General features: G+C 45.2%; 1 protein-coding gene across 6 annotated transcripts in view; it reads right to left on the minus strand.

The window, feature by feature from the left end:
- The window catches only part of MFHAS1 (multifunctional ROCO family signaling regulator 1), a 109,926-nt gene that overhangs the window by 36,795 nt on the left and 54,999 nt on the right, over nucleotides 1–18,132 (minus strand). For 4 of the 6 annotated variants that reach the window (XM_019921346.3, XM_019921349.3, XM_019921348.3 and 1 more), the window contains exon 2: nucleotides 12,633–12,719. The exons of the other annotated variants lie outside the window; for them this stretch is intronic. In XM_019921346.3, the coding sequence (XP_019776905.2) occupies nucleotides 12,633–12,719 (87 nt within the window). The remainder of the gene's footprint in view (nucleotides 1–12,632; nucleotides 12,720–18,132) is intronic. 6 annotated transcript variants of the gene reach the window in all.

The following is an 18,132-nucleotide window of genomic DNA, read 5'->3' on the forward strand; positions in this document are numbered from 1 at the left end:
AGTGATATCATGCACTATTTGTCTTATTTCACTTGGCATAGTGTCCTCCAGTTTTATCCATGTTGTCTTAAATGATAGGATTATCTTCTTTTTAAAGGTTGAATAATATTCCATTGTATGTATATGTCTCTGTGTGTGTGTGTGTGTGTGTATATATATATATATATATATATATATGCCATATTTCCTTTATCTGTTCATCTACTATGGACACTTAGGTTGTTTCCATACCTTGGCTCTTGTGAATAATGCTACAATGACCATGGGAGTACAGACATCTCTTCAAATAATGATGATGTCTCCTTTGGATATAGACTCAGAGTGGGAGGGAGGAAGAGCTTATGACACAAATTGACCATGTGTAAAAGATGTTGTAGGAATGAAAAACTCCGAACACCTAGGAAGAAAGGGGGAGCATGGAGTATTTGGAAAGGTCATTGTCCAAGGTCATACATAGTTTAAAATTATGACATTTCATGGAGTATTTGGAAAGGTCATTGTCCAAGGTCATACACAGTTTAAAATTATGACATTTCAGTGAGCCTGTGTGCATGAAGACTTGCTTATATTTCTGGATTTGAATACAGTGCAGAGAAGTGTTGCTAAATTTTCGATCAACATCAAAAAAAGGGTGGAAATGTTTTTTCTTTTATTATGAAACTGGAGGAAAGGCAAGCCTTATAAGTAGCATGCGGCCCACTAGAATTTTCCCTGATGATAGTGCTACTTTAGGAGAAGAAGAAGGATGCAAGGCCATAGAACAATTGTGAAAGCAAGATAAGGCTGCTGAGTCTTCACTCAGTGTATGAGATTAGGTTTTAATGGCATATGATGAAGTGGCCGTGACACAGCCGGCAGAGCTCACCGAGTTGTTGAAAATGGCTCTTGAAGCTACAGGAAATGGACAGTAGACGTAGAAAAAGAACAAGGTAAATCCAAAAGAGTGGGAGGACAAAATTAATCAAGAGAAAGTCAAAAATAGAGAAGAAAAGCAGTCAACTTGACAAATAAAACCAAAAGAAAGACCAGTAAAATAAGCAATATTTGGCAAATATGATAGCGATGGGACTAGCTATAAAACAGAGAGAATTTGTTTTTTTGATTACAAAAGAATACTATGCTAGCTTTATACCAACACACTTGAAAATCTGGACAAAATGGCTGATTATTGATGTTATATGCAGCCAATATTTACGCATATTTTGAGTAGAGAATACAAGTAGCTTTATGAAATTAGAAAATATAATCAAAGATATACACCTTAGAAAGACATCAGTTATTTTCCAATGTATTAAAAAAGCTAGAAGAGTCCTAATACAAAAATCAGATATGGAAAATTTACCCAAAAAGTAACTAGAAGCACATTTCTTTTAAGATCTTAAGTTCTAACTAATATTAGCAAATAGATTCCAGCAACGTATTTTTAAGAAGTCATTATGATCAAGAGGGATTTATCACCATAAAGCAGATATTTTAAAGTAGGGTAAAGTTGTAATGAGGAAAGAAATGTCCTTATCCAATATCAAAACACACTCCAAATTTCAGTAGTTTAAAAAAAATCTAATAAGCTATAACAGTACATCAGTATATTATTAAACCAGAAGAGGAACCCATGTATATATGAGAAATAAAATATAGGGTAAATAAAATACAGGCTGTCCTCACTGTGGAACTACAAAAATGATCATACAAGCTGAACTGCGCAAAGTTGATCTTAATGATCGACTGGGAAAATATTGTTGTTCTATGACCTTAAAATCTTTCTGACAAAAGTACTAGAAACTCTCTTGTTGGTTATAAAGTTATAGATAGACTTAAAATTTAGTAAACCTTATATTTAGTTAATACAGTGCAACCTAAAACATCAGAAATATTGAGAATTAACATTTTATTCCATTGTAAAAAGACTTATGAGACGTCTAGTTTTGAGTCCAGCATGGAAGGAGCTTGGAAGTTGCCACTCTGTCCTAACAGGTAAATATCTGAACAAACTGAAAAATCAACAATTCTTCTTAGATTCATTAGAGAAGTGAGGTCACAGGAAAAATCACTGTGCCCAAAACTGGAGAGGCAGAATAGCAGATACAGAGAATAACAACTTACCGGAACAGAAACCCAAGAGCAGAAATCTCTGTGGAAACCAATAGTGAGGTAGGAAAACCTGAACTGTATTTGACGGATTGCTGGAGGCTTGTGTGGAAAAGTCTGTGACGTAAAAACTCCAGGGAAGCCCCTATCCTATTACGAGTTTTGTCTCTTGAGCTCTACCAGTTTGTGACTACCAGGTGAAGGTCAAAGGCAAGTCCCCTTGGAATTCTGGCAGGGGGAGGGTGAAAGGAGCAATTTTGAAAACACCAGAGCATTCTGCTATTCTTCATAAGGCCTGCCCTCAGGAGAAACTGTTTTACCAGAGGCCTATGGGGTTTTGTCAGAGCCTAACTGACCTGGGGGAAGGGAAATATCCAGCCACTGCATTTCGCCTAAGGTGAGGGAAAATACTGAGAGGCAATTGTGACATTCATAGCTGAGGAGCACATGCTCATTATAGGACTGAGACCTAATCATAAGACTATGCAATGCTTCTGTAACACTACATCACTAAAGGACTATGCACTGCAGTTAATTTCACCAGTCCACCGTGTCTGGATTTTCAAGGAAGAGAAAAGTGAATCATATAAAATGCTTGATTAAAACCAGAAATGGCAGAAAAAGAGTGGAATATAAAAAAGGAACAAAGAACAATGGCAATAAATATGAAACAGTAACAACTATGGTAGATATTAATCCAATGATATCAGTAATCATTTTAAACACCAATGGTATAAATACACCAATTAAAAGACAGAGATCGTCACAGAGGATCGGTAAACAAGATCCAAACGTAAGAAATCTACTTTAGATATGAAGGCACATATAGCTTAAAAGTAAAGGGCTGGGGAAAGATACATCATGCTAACACTAATTAAAAGAAAGTTTCAGAAGCTGTATCAATTTCAGACAAAGCAGAGCAAAGAAAATTATCAGGCACAAAAAGGGGCATTCCATAATGAAAAAGGGGTCAATTCTCCAAGAAGACATAACAGTTCTTAACGCTTATGTGCCTAACAAGAAAGCATCAAAATCCATGAGACAAAAACTGATAGAACTGCAAGGAGAAAGAGAGAAATCCACTATCATAGTTGGAGATTTCTACCCCCCTCTATCATCAATGGACAAATCCATCAGGCAGAAAATCAGTACGGACATAGCTGAATTCAACAACGCCATCAACCAAATGGATACAATAAATGTCTACAGACCACTTCATCCAACAAGAGTAGAATACACATTGTCTCAACCTCACACGAAGTATACACCAAGAAAGACCACGTTCTGGGCCATAAAACACACTCTAACAAATTTCAAACATCAGAAATCATATAGAGTCTGTTCTCAGACCACAGTGAGGTCAAACTGGAAATCAATAACAAAAACAAAGCTGGAAAATTCCAAAATACTTGAAGATTAAACGGTTCAATTCCAAGCAATACATGGACCTTGCTGTCTATACGTGAACTGAATAACATGCACAGTGACCAAGCACCTACAGACTTTGAAAGAAGGGACCTGATTGTTTACTGATCATGATACACATCTGTTATATCCAGGGAGATTTGTGGACTTAAGAACTAGCTGTGAAGTTTGTACTTTATGCACTTCCTCACAGTTAATATGGCAGTAACTGAAATTTGATTGTTTTGTTGGGGTCCTGGGATTATTTCACTAAATCATGGTAACTGAAATTCATGCATGGGCAAACTGTTCAGAGCGAGGACTGCATGTGCAGCATATATTTGGTAATATTCTACTGCAAGAAACAAATACCTAGAAGAATGTAAAATAGGATAAGAAATCATATTCTTGTTATGAGGAAGTCTGTCCCTAAGCAGAACATGAAACTGAGATATCATAAAGAAAAAGAGTTGATGTGACTTCATAAAAATTAAAGAATTCTGCACGACAAAAGGCAATCCAAACATAAAGATAACTGACAAACTAGGAAACATAATACAAACATAGGAAACATAATTTGACCATGGATTTGGCCAACAATTCTTTTCTTCACAATAGTATGAGGAGGGGAAATCTCAGTGAGTCAAACTTCATGAATCAGTAGATGAGAGGTTAGACTAAAGTTCTCATATGGTGTGGATTTAGTTTTATGGAATGCAAAGTACCTTCCAACAGAAAATGTGGAGTACTCCCAGTCCTATCCAGATCCTTGGCAATGCAAGTAGAGAAACCTTGAGTAACTGTGTGAAAGATGAATCTCTTTTCTGTTCTATAAGAGAAGGAGAAAAATTGACAGAAGGTCTATTTCTACAGGGCAGAACTCCAATATTGTCTCTGTACCACTGAGCTTTGCAAAACATCGAAACGCACAGTCTTTAGCAAATCACTTTTTTTTTTTTTTTTTTTTTGCGGTACGCGGTCCTCTCACTGCTGTGGCCTCTCCCGTTGCAGAGCACAGGCTCCGGACGCTCAGGCTCAGCGGCCATGGCTCACGGGCCCAGCCGCTCCGCCACATGTGGGATCTTCCCAGACCGGGGCACGAACCCGTGTCCCCTGCATCGGCAGGCGGACTCTCAACCACTGCGCCACCAGGGAAGCCCGCAAATCACTCTTAAACAACCAAGAGGGAAAGAAATGGAAAGGCTAATGAACTTGCCAATTACCTTTGTAGCCCCGACTGCTGAAAATAGCGATGATGGGAGATATGTGATGCCACGTATGTGAAACTTAAAGAGCACAGAGATTCAAATGGAGTAGAGTAGGAAAGAATGCCTCCGATAACCCACCCAAGTTGAATTATTTATAGTCTTAACTGGGAAACGTTGATTAAGAAATGAGAGGATACAGGAAAGAGCAGCTCCTGAAATTGTGCCTAAATACCGCAAATATTCCTAAGGAATCCCACGGACAACTGTGTCAGAGAGGAGCCGACAGATGGAGTCCAGTAAGCACAGAGATCATGCCCTTGTCAGCCAGCATACGCAGAGCATTACTGATCCTCAGCAAATCATTACTGATCCTCAGAAAAATGTACTGTGACTGGGTCTAAAACCTGACTGGAATTTTCCATAGATGTGTGATAGTGGAGATGGGTTTGCAGCTGCACTCGCCACATCACCTTTGCAAAGCACGGTAGGTCACAGCCAGAGGAGCAAAGGCTGCTCTGCTCCTTCTCAAGCAGAAAAGGATCTTAGAAGTGCCAAGTTCTGTCCCACAAAGGATGGGGATAGAAGATTATGAGTTAGTGGTCAGTACAATATTTCCGTCTTGAAGCTGGGATATAAAGCCTCAGGTGTTGGGTGATGAGCCACAATCCCTCTGAACAGGTGCTTAATCAGGACTGGATAGGATGAATTCAGACCTGGGCATCTGGCATCTGGTACCAGCCCTTTTTCTGGCAGGCTGCCTTTAGACATGTCCCTGACACCTTTGCATCTGTAGCTTTTCGTTGTCGTTGTCTAGTTGTTTAAATATGTAAAATGGTGATAACACTACTTGGTGGCATATTCTATTTTAAAAAAGCCTTCCATTACTCAGTGCATATCAAACAGTAAATGCTTTCTCTTAGTAAACCTGCATAACAATTTTCTGAACTCTTCTGCTCTGGGCAAGCTTCATAAATACACCAGACAAACAAAGTGAAAGAGGAGACAGTACATAGTGTTTTATTCAATTGGGTCTTGATACCTAAGTGTGACTCTTAAACAAGGATTATGCAGTAGTTAAGGACACAGATTAAAGTTGTTTAGAGTGTCCTGAAGTCTCACTGCCAGAATTTAAATCTCTGCTCTGGAAATTATAGACCTGAGACAAATTACTTCCCTAAACTTCATTTCCTGCATCTGAGAAAGATAATAGCATCTACCTTGTAGTAGACTGAATGATACCATTGCCCCCAAATGTCCACATTCTAATCCCCAGAACCTGTGAATGTCACCTTAAATGGCAGAAGGGACTTTGCCAATGGGATGAAAGTAAGGGTCTTGAGATGGGGAGATTCTCCTGGACTCCCTGGATGGACCCAGATGTAACCACTGGTGTTCTCGTAAGAGAGAGGCAGAGGGAATTTCTACTCCAGAGAGAATGTGATGATGAAGTTGGAGTTGGACTGATGTGGACAGAAGTCAAGGAATGCTGGCGAGGAAACAGATTCTCGCTTAGAGCCTCTAGAAGGAGGATGGATGGCCTTGTCAACTCCTGGTTCCAGCCCAGGGAAACTGGTTTTGGACCTCTGTCTTCCAGAACCATAAGAAAATCAGTGTGTTGTAAGCAACCACATTTGTAGTAATTTGTTACAGCGGCCATAGGGAACTAATGCGTACCTCATAGGAACTATTTCTCCAATTAAAATGGAGAAACTGGAAACACAGTGGCATGTCTGACACACGGTAGGTATGCTACCATTTGCCATTCTTGGAAACTGAAGCCTTGCTTTTGAGGGATCATGAAAACCGGTACAATGGCTGCCATTTTTCTCCTTGTTCATCCTGGCTAACAAACCTGGTAGAGAGAGCTCCATCCTTTCCCACAGGACCTCCACCCCTATTACTTAGAGGGAAGAGGTTATGTCTCACTTAAGGCACTTATTCTTTTCCTTTCTACTTTTTTTTCATTAATCTTCATCCAACTGGCCTTTCTAAAATTTAAAGAAAACAAAAGCATTTCTCAATGGATTCAGATACTACCCCAAGTTAATATTCCAACCAAGTTCTTGTTCTTCTGGGTCTCATCACCAGAAATTTCTGAGCCTACATCCTCTCTAGTTTCGAGGATCACTCATTTTCTCATTTCTCCCTTCTGCTTTTAGTTCAGAGTCTCGTCAACTTAGCCCCTTCCCTAAACACAACTTATAATAAGGTGACACAGCAACATGATGAAAGTCTAGACGGTCTGGTTTTAATCCTGGGTTTTTGCCACCTACTTACTGTGTGACATTAGACAAGCTATTCAACCTCTCTGGGCCTCAGTTTCCCCCAAAAAAGGTGAATATTACGAATAATACCTACCTATAGGGTTGCAATTATGAGGATTGAGTTAATATTTGCTAAGCACTTAGAACAGTACTTGTCTTCTGGGTGCTCAGGAAGGAGGTCCAGAGGCTCAGCATTGCACTTGAGGGAAGTGAGGACTCCACTGGCCTCCTGGGGCCTAGATGTCAATGGTATATCCCCACTGCTACGGTGGCCCCTCTTCCGATCGTCCTCTCCTTCGGTCTCTGTGTGATCCTCCATCTTTGCCATGCCTCTTCGGGGCTCTTCTTGGACCTTCACCTCACTCTTCTTTGGGCAAGGAAGTGGGAGGTGACTGGATGGTACCGGCTTCCTAACCTTGACTGCCCGCTCAGGTGGTGAACGCACGAGGGTAAATTTGCGCCCCGGTGGAGGAATCTTGATGGTTCTAGAGTGGCCGAACATCATGGAATTATGAGCAGACAGCACGGGCTTCTTTGGCGAGTCCCTCCAGTTCACCGAGGGAAGCATCCCCAGACGGGAGTACCTGGCCTGCTGGATGGGATCCTGCCTTTTTGGTGCGTGTAAAAGCCAGACGATAAAGGCACTCGATCCCAGTAGGACAGCCCGGGACCAGGGCAGAAGGCAGGCGCTGGAGCAGCGGGGTGGTCCCAGTCAGATGTGGCAGCCTCCCGGGAGGGCAAAACCAGCGGGTGACAGCCCACCAGAGCCCCACGGCGGGGCGGCGGAGCCAGGTACGAAATTGACAAAGTAAATTGCCCATGTAGAACCGGTTGTGCGCCGAGCCATCTTAGAGTGTGAAACTGGGAGAGCTTCTCCCTAGCTTCTAACTCCTCCCGAGGTCTAGCACGCACTGGACGCTGGATGGCTCAGCCTGGCGCTTATGACATGTCCATTGTACACGTCACAAAGGGTGGGTGGGGGGCACACGCAAGCCCAGCCCGTGTAGAAACCTGGGCAAAGGGCGGGGCCCCAGAGCCCGACCCCTTCTGGACTTTCTAGCGGCTGGGACTTCTTGCTGTGGGTGGCAGGTGTTTGGCACTGGATGGGCCACCATGTGGAGACTGTTTGGGACTGTGGAAGCCTTCTCCTCCAGAGCTCACCCTGCCTGGGCACCGGCTCTGCAGGCCCTTCAGCACCTGGGTACGTGTCGGCCAGCCCTTCCCCCCCAGGGGGCTCAGAGTCCAGAGCCTGCTCAGAGCTGAGCACAGGAGCCACCCAGATCTTGCCAGGGTGTGGCCGCCTCCTCCGGGGACCTCCCCAGCTTCTCTGCGAGGCCTGGAGACAGAAGCACCTTCTCCAGGGCTGCTCAGCTGCCAGCATCACCATGAGCCAGGCGGAGAAGGTTTCTGAGCAGGGGATGCAGAGCCCTGATGCGACTGGATGCTGCACCCCACGATGTCCCTTCCCGGCAGATAGGTTCTTTCTTCACTTCTTTTTCGAAATTTGGTAAAACAGCATTTAAACCTTCGACTGTTCTTCAGGGTATACAGATGGTAGTGGCTTAGCCGGGATTCGCACCAAGCCTGTGTGATTCCAGAGCTCGTGCTCTGGACTGTGCTGCCTCCTTATCGTATATGCTTCATGTGTTACCTTTTTTTTTTCTTGAAGTCCTTATGGTACTTAGCCCTGAGTGCCGTACCTGTAATGAACACATACACTGCCTTGTAGGAGGTCTTCTTTTGTTCAATGCGTGAATTGGTCATCCACCACACTGGGTTCTAGTCTCAGAAGATACAGGTCAGGGACCACCAGCTGTCAGCATAGCACCATCCCACATTTCTAACTGAGGCTTGCAGCCCAGATTTTCCCTTTGGTCTAGTTTGAAGGATCCAGATATGTAAAGATTATATTCTAGATAAATCATGGGCTATCCTGAAAGAAATTCACCAGTGAATTATTCCATATGGATTAGAAGCCAGTTTCTCTGGCCTTCCTGGAGTATATCCAATAAGGCATCTCATTCATGACTAGAAAGCAAATATATCATTTATTGCAACTTCATCGTGGAGCAATGTATTAAAGTACGAGCAACACAATGTGGTCATTGTGAGTATGCCAGCTGGGTCCACTCTTTACTACACATACGTAACTCTAGAGATTCTTATGCCCAAGAGAGGAGACATACTCTTGGGTGTCTAGGACAAGGGAAACGTGTTGTTATTCACGAGCTGGAAGCTTCAGCATGACAGGAAAGAACTGAAAAATCCTGGTCTACACATCGCTTTACCTTGTTTGAATCTTGTTTCTTTGGCTTGCTTCACTGGAGTGTTTTCTGTCTCCTGGGGCTGACACTGTGTGTTATGTATCAGGCATGTGACATGCAGAAGTTTCAGAACCCAGAATCATATAGAGCAGTAAAAATTTATTTATATATTTTAGTTTAAAATCTATTTAAAGGGCTTCCCTGGTGGCGCAGTGGTTGACACTCCACCTGTCGATGCAGGGGACACGGGTTCATGCCCCGGTCTGGGAAGATCCCACATGCCGCGGAGCGGCTGGGCCCGTGAGCCATGGCCGCTGAGCCTATGCATCCGGAGCCTGTGCTCCGCAACGGGAGAGGCCACAACAGTGAGAGGCCCGCGTATCACCAAAAAAAAAAAAAAAAACTATTTAAAATAACACTGGGCATAATTCATATATTACAAAATTAGTTTGACCCTCTGCTCATGAGATTCTTTTTATGGTATGTCAAAGCAAATTTGGACTCCCATCCCCAATAAACTTTGAGGTTGGAGGACACAAAAAGTTTTGCTCAGACCTAAATTCTGTCTGAAAAAAAAAGGGTAAATATTATAAAGCCCTTTCTAACCCCACCAGGAGCAGAAATGATTTACAGCTGTGGCATTTCACCATAATTCCTTGATCTCATTTGAGAAGAGTTCAGTAAGAAACAATCTCTTGATTTTTGTTTGTTTTGCTTGTTCCCTGGTTTCTTGTCTTGCTTACCAACAATCCACTGTAATTCATGAGTGAGTATGGCAGCAGGCTGAGTGTTCCCTAGAGCTCATTAAATGGACTTTTTTTCCTAAAATGACTTTTGTGTCCTTGTTTTCAGCCCCTCTTCTTTCCTCTGCCCTTTACTATAACCAGAGCTCAGCAAAAGCTGACTGGCTTTGTGCAGACCCTACTTAGGCTGTGTCGTCTCCTTCAGAGTTAAAGAATTTTTGCCACACAGCCCTTTGTACATTAAGGACAATCCATATAATCCAACAGCAGACTTCCTCTGTACACCCCACAAATCTACTTAAAAGACTCCTGAGGCACAAGCAGTGACACGTATTCCTAGTTCAACCATGTGACACCAGTCTTCTACTATACACCTAGTTCATCGTTCAGTGCATCCCTAGATTTTCTGCAATGCTAGAGCTACAGAGATTACTAAATTTCTGAGAGAGAGAGAAGGAGAAAGATGAAAAGAACATGAGCACTCTGACAAAGTCGGAAAGCTGGCTCTGCCACGTATGCACTGTGTGACCCTGGGGAAGTTACCTAGCCTCTCTGAGCCTCATTTTTTTAATCTGTGAACTGTGGATAGTAAACGTCAAATACATACCTCATGGGAATGCTACAAGAATTAAATGATATTTGCAACTGACCAAACCCAATGTCTGGCACGTAATAGCAGCTCACTATATGTTTATTTCTTCCTCACGACTTTATTAATCTGAAACAAAAACCAAGGTTTGAGCAAAAATAACTTCTGGAAAGAGAAGTACCTTAGAGGAGCAGTTGAAAAGGTCCTGACTCTCCTAATGCCTTCCCTAAAATCCCTATTGCTGCCTTTATATTATACCCACCTCCAAGGCAGCACTGTTCTCTAAAGAATATCTAGTACTTTTACACATTTCTGAAGGAAGTGTCAATTTGTCCCTCCTCTCTGGAGAGAAATTTAGCAATCCACTTCACAATACTTATTCTACGGATATACCCATAAATGTCCAAGGATACAGTCGCAGGTATTTACTTCAGCATTGTTTCCAAAGTAGGAGACTGAAAACAACTGAAATGCCTGTTCAGCAGCAGGCTGGTTAAATAAGACTAGTTTATAGAATGGAATATCATACAACCAGTGTAAAAGGAGTCAGACAGCTCTATATGTAGCAACATGTCCAACAAAAAGACCCAAGCAGTGTTTACATTACGCTGCTGTTTTTTTTTGCGGGGGCAGGACTCTCTCTTGCCCTATTTTTACAAATCTATGTTTGTAAAAACACAGAGCATCTTGAAAGGACGTGCAGGAATCTGGCAAAACTGGCTGCCTTCAGGAGAGACAGATGGCTGTGGAGAGACTTTCCTTTCCCCATACAGCCTTATGTACCCTTTGAGTTTTACACCATTTACACAGACTGCCCATTAGGCATAAAACTTAAAATAATCTACCCCCAGTGTAAATTAATTTTTGCCCTGTTTCCCGCCTAGAACGGCTTTCTTGTTTTTTAAAGATTTCTTTAAATGTATTGTTTTGAATTACGAAAGTTACCAAGTGCTGGTTTTAATAAGCAAATTAACATAAAATATATAAAGACGAGGCTATAATCCCTTTCCCCCCTTACCCACCTCCCAAGTATCCAGGGATGGATTGGTGTGGACCCTTCCTTCCCTTTCTCCTGGCTCAGACATGCAGGTAAAACATATACACACAGCAGGGATTTCTGGGACTGATTTCTCTTCCACCAGGCAAAATCAAACCATAAGCATGAGTGCAACATTCCTTTCTTTCATCTGACAGTCGTGTTAAGAGTGAGAACTATATTTGTTCCCAATTTCTTTATTCATCACATCTCAATGTCTTTCTCTTCCTTGCCCCTCCCTCACTCCCACAAACAATTTTACACAAACGGACTCATGTCACACATTCATTTTTTTAATGGGGTTCTTTTGTTTCGGCCACCCCCATTTCCTAAACAATCTCACGGCCCCTTGGAGGGTGGGTCTGTGTGCCCACAAGGGACCCTGTGGTCTCCCCAGGCCCAGCCGTGGGGCTGATTCCTGTTCTGGGGGCACCTCCAACTCGGGGGCGCCCTGTGGCAAACCTCAGCCTGCTGGACAGTCAGGGAATCTGGGCCCTGGCCAAGTGTCAAGTGTGATTCCAGACTCTAGCCGAGGTGCCACTTGCATCATGGCATTAAACAATCTAGTAGGAGAAGCTACTGGAAGCTTTCACAAACCCAAAGCACACATTTGATTAAGAAAAAGTAGCACAAGTGACAGAGAAAAGCTCTCCCGCAAGTCAAGGCCTCTAGTTTCAGCATCCTTCCCTAGCTCTCCTCCCTTGAGGAGATGCGAGAACACACTGAGTCAGGACAGGACCGGATCTGGGCGTCAGTCACACATGCGTTCACGCTGGCCGCCCATCGAGGTCTGAGGCCACTGCCTGCCTGGCCTTGGGTGTGAGAGGAAGCAGCTGCCAGATGGAGCCGGAATGCACTGCTGGGGGATTAGGAGTTTCCCTTACGGGATGCCTCCAAGGTCCCCGTGGCAGGAGGTCAAATAACGAGGAGGAAGTGGAAATGGAAGGTCACTTACTACTAAGCCTCTCCTCACCAGCACCGCTTGGTTCTTAGATTTCATCACAGCAAATTTCACGGAATGCAGCGAAGTACTTACAACCCTTGTTCAGCAAGGAGGATAGTCCAGGAATGTTCACCTCGCTGCAGACAGGCATACAGTTCTCATGTCCATATGAAATCTTTCCTGATGCCAGCGGTTATGAAGAGACAAGTCAATCACCACTCATTATTCAAATTTGATTTACGCGAGCTTCACACTTTCTTTAAAAGGGATGGAGGAGCTTTTAAAACTTCTGCAAACCTGGGCTTCCCTGGTGGCGCAGTGGTTGAGAATCTGCCTGCTAATGCAGGGGACACGGGTTCGAGCCCTGGTCTGGGAGGATCCCACATGCCGCAGAGCAACTAGACCCGTGAGCCACAACTACTGAGCCTGTGCTTCTGGAGCCTGTGCTCCGCAACAAGAGAGGCCGCGATAGCGAGAGGCCCACGCACCGCGATGAAGAGTGGCCCCCGCTCGCTGCAACTAGAGAAAGACCTCGCACAGGAACGAAGACCCAACACAGCAAAAATAAATAAAATAAAATTAATAAAAATGCTGCAAACCAGCGAGTGATGTTTAAACCTTACTTAGGTGTTTCTACAAGGACTTTATCTAGATCAAAGAAATCCTCCTGGATCCCAAGCATGTGAAGCTGTTGGTAGATACCACAAGGGGATCAAGTGAGGTTTTTATAAAATCCTATCGATATCAAGCCCATACTGATAACTCAGAAGCCTTAGGAGTAACATCCAAACTCATGCAAAAGACAGTGCGTTTACTTAGCATCAGAGCGTTTTGACTTATTAAGGATCCACTGAGTAACTTCCGGACAGCCCAGCACGAGGAGGAGGAGGGTGCAGGACGGCCTTTGGAGGCTGCCTGTCAGCCGTGGGTCCCCAGGCAATGGGTTTACCGGTGCTGGGCCCAAGTTTCCACATCCCTACTGGGGATGATACGTCAAAGGGTCGCTGTGAGGACTGAATGAGGTCACATATGCACAAGTGTTTAGCACGAGGCCGGCTTCCTTCCCCAGAGCTCCTGAGGCCCCCAGGACCCCGGCCCCAGAACTAGACCAGGGCCGGCCACCTGGCCACAGGCAGTCCATTCCTGAGTGAGGCAGCAACACGCCGCCCGGTGAGAAAAGCGGGAGGAGGTGTGTCGGAGGGCTCCCTGGGAACTGGAAAGTGGGGTGAGAGACAGAACTGGTCTGTGGGGAGGGGTGACTGAAGCAGAGTGAGGCGGGCACAGTCACTCAGATCACGTGTGAGCTGCAGAGCAAGCTGGTCTGAGGGCAGAAGGGAAAACGAGGCAAGTCCATAGCGAGAGACGGAGCTGGCACTGAGGGGCGACCACACCTGAGGTGGGGGGCAGAAGATGCGAGGGAACCCAAGAGGGGAGACGGGGGATGGAGGCGGGGAGAGGGGACCAAGTCGGGGGCAGGGGGGCCGGAGACGGGAGACAGGGTGACGGACAAAGAGAATGACGGGCCGCGGGTACCAACAGACTGGGCGGCGGGATGACGGAGACACAGAGAGAGCCTGGTACACAGGGGCTTCCCTGGATCCTGGGGATGGCTCTACTCTTCACATAATCCTGCCTTTTCCCCCTTAAGTTAGCTCAAGAGCTCTTACCAGAACATAATAATTATATAAGTACTGCGCGCTAACTGACTGCGCCACTGGAGCTCCAGAGCATAATAATTAATAATTGGCTTTTATTGAGAGTATCCATTTTGTGCATTAACTATGTTATTATTTGCCACGAATTATGTAGCTCTAATAAATTATTATAAAAAACACTTTTGAAACCTTGGCTTTAAGATTAACAACATATCCCTCTGGTATCCAGGGAAACACTTTTGCGAAGGCCGGGTGACCATCCCTGCTGGAAGGGAAGGCGCCAGGAGCCTGGCATCGAGCCCTGGGTTCTGACCCTGGTGCTGTGCTAAGTCCCTGCCAGTTCCTGGCAAACCCCGACTCCTCTGGGCCTCAGGCCTTCAGCTTCAAAAGGAAGAAGCTGAAATGGTTCATCTCCAGGGTCTGTTCAGCTTAAAATAGTCTGTTCCAGCTTAAAATACTGTGAAAATGTATTTTCTACTGAATTTTCTAGGCTTCTCAAGTTAAACGCCTCGCAAATGCAGCATGAAGTAGAACAATCTCTTAAATAAGGCAAACAAACATGTCCCGGGCTCTCCACAGCCACCCTCCATCACCTCCCCAGTTCATCCACCCCCTGCTTCCACACGAGGTACTGAATCCCACTGGCACCGAGAGGAGTGTTATCTGCGAGCTCAGCCTCACGCTTAGCACGGAGCAGAGTCAGGGCTGATGAAATTATACGGCCAGAAAAACGCTCCACCCAGAGATGCGTCTGCCTTCCTGGGCTTCAAAGAGCTCAGCAGTGGCGGGCACAATGGAAAGCTGAGCACTTGCACGAAAGGCCTGTTACTCTGTCCTCATCACGGCAAATCTCCCTGGCGTGAGAAAACAACGGTAAATCATAGAAAAAGTGGTGAGATTTGATTTTCCATATAAATAGAAGTCCTTTTCATTCCCCACTGAGCCACAATCAGTACAGTGTCCTCCAGGATCTCACAGCTACATGCCACTTGGCCGGACCTAAATATTTCCATCTGTGCGGGCTCTCTGCTCCGACACCACCAGTGTGTCTGCAAGGTGGACACGCTGCCCATCCAGGCTGCCCCATCCTACCCATGCTCTCTGCTTCCGGGAGAAGAAACTGGTAAGCAGGCTGGCAAAGACTCACAAATGAGGCCTCCTCCTGAGGGGCTCGGCAGGGAGCAGAGTGCCCCGAGGCCAGCCTCTGCTCACCTTCAGTCACCCGGGCATCTCCTAGAAACGCAGGCCTGAGAGTCCCTCCCAGGGCACGCCTGGGTGCCTGGCAGTCGCTGCCCACTCCGGCTCAGAAAGTTGGCCCTCATCGAGCCCCAGGAAAGATCGAGTCTCCCTTAAACTGGAAGACTGCAGGCCATTTCAGAGTCCTTCGACCCCCATCAAGGCCAAGATCCGGCTCAGACAGAGTGCTGGGCTGGAGAAGGTGTGAGACCCCAGTGGGTGGGTGTGGGTGTGTGTGTGTGTCACTCACACACACTCCTTCCTGCTTCATCAAAAGTAGAATATATTCTTGCCAACTGGTATCATAAGGTAACTCTAAACACAGGATTCGCCCTCGAATCTCACCAGCTGCACAGGTGCAGATCTTCCCTAAAAGGCAAAACTATTTGTGGTCAAGATGGACTTCTCAGCCAGAGGCCATGCAAAAAATCAAGAGCGCAGGAGAGCATCCATTGGTTTTGAAGGTCAAGGATAGAGGATGGATCAGAAAAGAGGCGAGCAAGCTGAAGGAGGGGTTCCAAGTAACCCAGAAGTGAGGTGTGCGTGGCAATGAGGCCGTGGGGAGAGGCTGGTGCTGGCCTCACGGTAACAGACACGTGCTTCTTCCTGCCAGAGACCCAGCTCTGCTCCCAGCCCGTGTTCCGTACTTCCAGGTTCCCTGGCGACAGGACTAGATGAAGTAACCAAGTCCAGCGCAATCTCAAGCTATCCTGGCGATTCTGCAAAATACAAAACTATCCCCATAAAAGTTTAAAGGGACAGAAGACTGTATTTGTTTGCCAGGGCTGCCGTAACAAAGTACCACAGACTGGGTGGCTTAAAGAACAGAAAGGATTATCTCGCAATGCTGGAGGCCAGAAGCCTGAAATCCAAGTGTCAACAGGGTTGGTTTCTTCTCTGGCTTGTAGGTGGCTGTCTTCTCCCTGTGTCTTCCCATGGTCCTCTCTGTGTGTGTGTCTGTGTCCAGATCTCCTCTTCTTATAAAGACACAGTCATACTGGATTAGGGCCCAACCTCATGACCTCAACCTTCTCACCTCTCTCCAGATACAGTCACATTCTGGGGTAGTGTGGGTTAGGACTTCAACATATGAATTTGGGGACTGGGGGGACTCAATTCAGCCCATAACAAAGTCTCAATAAGAACCTGTTCAAGATGCTAGGTTTCTTTTGTGACTCAAGGAGCTGACTCTTAATCCCCTTCTCTGGTTCCTGGAGATTGTGTAATTAACTGGAAGAGGCTCAGACCCAGGAGTCCAAGATAGGATCTAATCTAACCTTTCATCTTACAGCGGAGGCTGAAGCCCCCAGGCTCTGAGGAACTGGTTGGACAGCTGTACCCAAGGGGTTCTGTCAACTTCCTGTCAACTTCCTTTCTTCAAAGTTAACATTGTTTTTTTACCAAAAAAAAAAAAAAATCTCAGCAGGAAAGAACAATATAAAGTGAAAAATAAATGTCCCTCTTGCTTCTGACTGCCAGCCTGTTCCGAAGAGGTAACTACTGTTGTCCATTTCTCAGGCACCTTCCAGAAACACTGTAACACAGACTTGCACACTACAGGACCCTGGGGGATATGTCAGGGAAGACCATGTGCCTCGTTCTTGCCCACACAGATCCCCCTGAAGGTCTGGGGAGCCGTGGGACAGTTAGTCTCGTCGATGAAATGTAAGCAGAAGTCTGCTGGGATTTTTGGAAATGTTTTGACTTTCACAATATAGGAACCATCCCTTCTTTCTACTTTTCTCTGACTATCTTTTCCTACCTGGAAATGCAGATGGGAGGCCTGACGGAGATTAAGAGAAAAAAGAAACTTGAACAGAACTATCCACAAATGGAACAGATGTTCTCTAATGGGGTTACACCCTCAGAGGTGTCCCGAGGCCAGACGGTCTGGGGCAAAGGCCACAGAGACGATGCTCACCGCCCAGCCTGATCAGTGCTTCTCAACCTTGAAGGTACATACCTGTGCACACCTGGCTCAGGAGGTCTGGGGTGCAACCTGATATTCTGCTTTTCTGACAAAATGATGCCAAGGCTGCTGGTCCAAGGACCACACTTTGAAGATCAGGGGGTGAGACCACCTCTAGCTCCCTCCAATCCTGGGATTTATCCATGGACCCTGATAGGAGAGGCAGCCCCACAGCCTCTGGTCTGCAGACCCAATAACCAAGAGCTAATGACTTGGGAAACACCAAGATAAAAGGCCTAAGGAAGGAATGACGGTAAAAGCTCCTAAAATAAATGAAAGCCTCCCACTGGCATCAAGATTTTCCTGAAGCACTTCGACTAAGAGCGCACTAAGTTATCATTTAGTGCCAGGCACTGCTTCCACGAAGCTATCTGGTTTTCAGTATTGTTTATGCTTGGCTATTTTAAAACCTGAATCACAGCAAAGCGCACAAGTAGAAGAGGAAATCGCTTATGATCCATCTAAGATGACAGGTTATTAGATTCAAATGGGACATTGCGGGGGACTATTCCAGAGTCAAAAGCTTCTCATTGACAGGCAGGAAAACTGAGGCCAAAGGTCATCAAAGTTGGTGCTGAAGCAGGATCACTGTGCTATATTCTCAGTGTACTTCCCTTGCCTTTAACGTCACTTTAATGTCCAAGACTAAAAAGAAATATGCTTACTCCGTTTTCAGAAGCAATTAGAATAAAGTATTTGAGAAAACAGTTTGATAAAAGAAATCAAACTTAAA

Source organism: Tursiops truncatus, chromosome 21, assembly GCF_011762595.2.
Source record: "Tursiops truncatus isolate mTurTru1 chromosome 21, mTurTru1.mat.Y, whole genome shotgun sequence".
Taxonomy (NCBI): Eukaryota; Metazoa; Chordata; class Mammalia; order Artiodactyla; family Delphinidae; genus Tursiops; species Tursiops truncatus.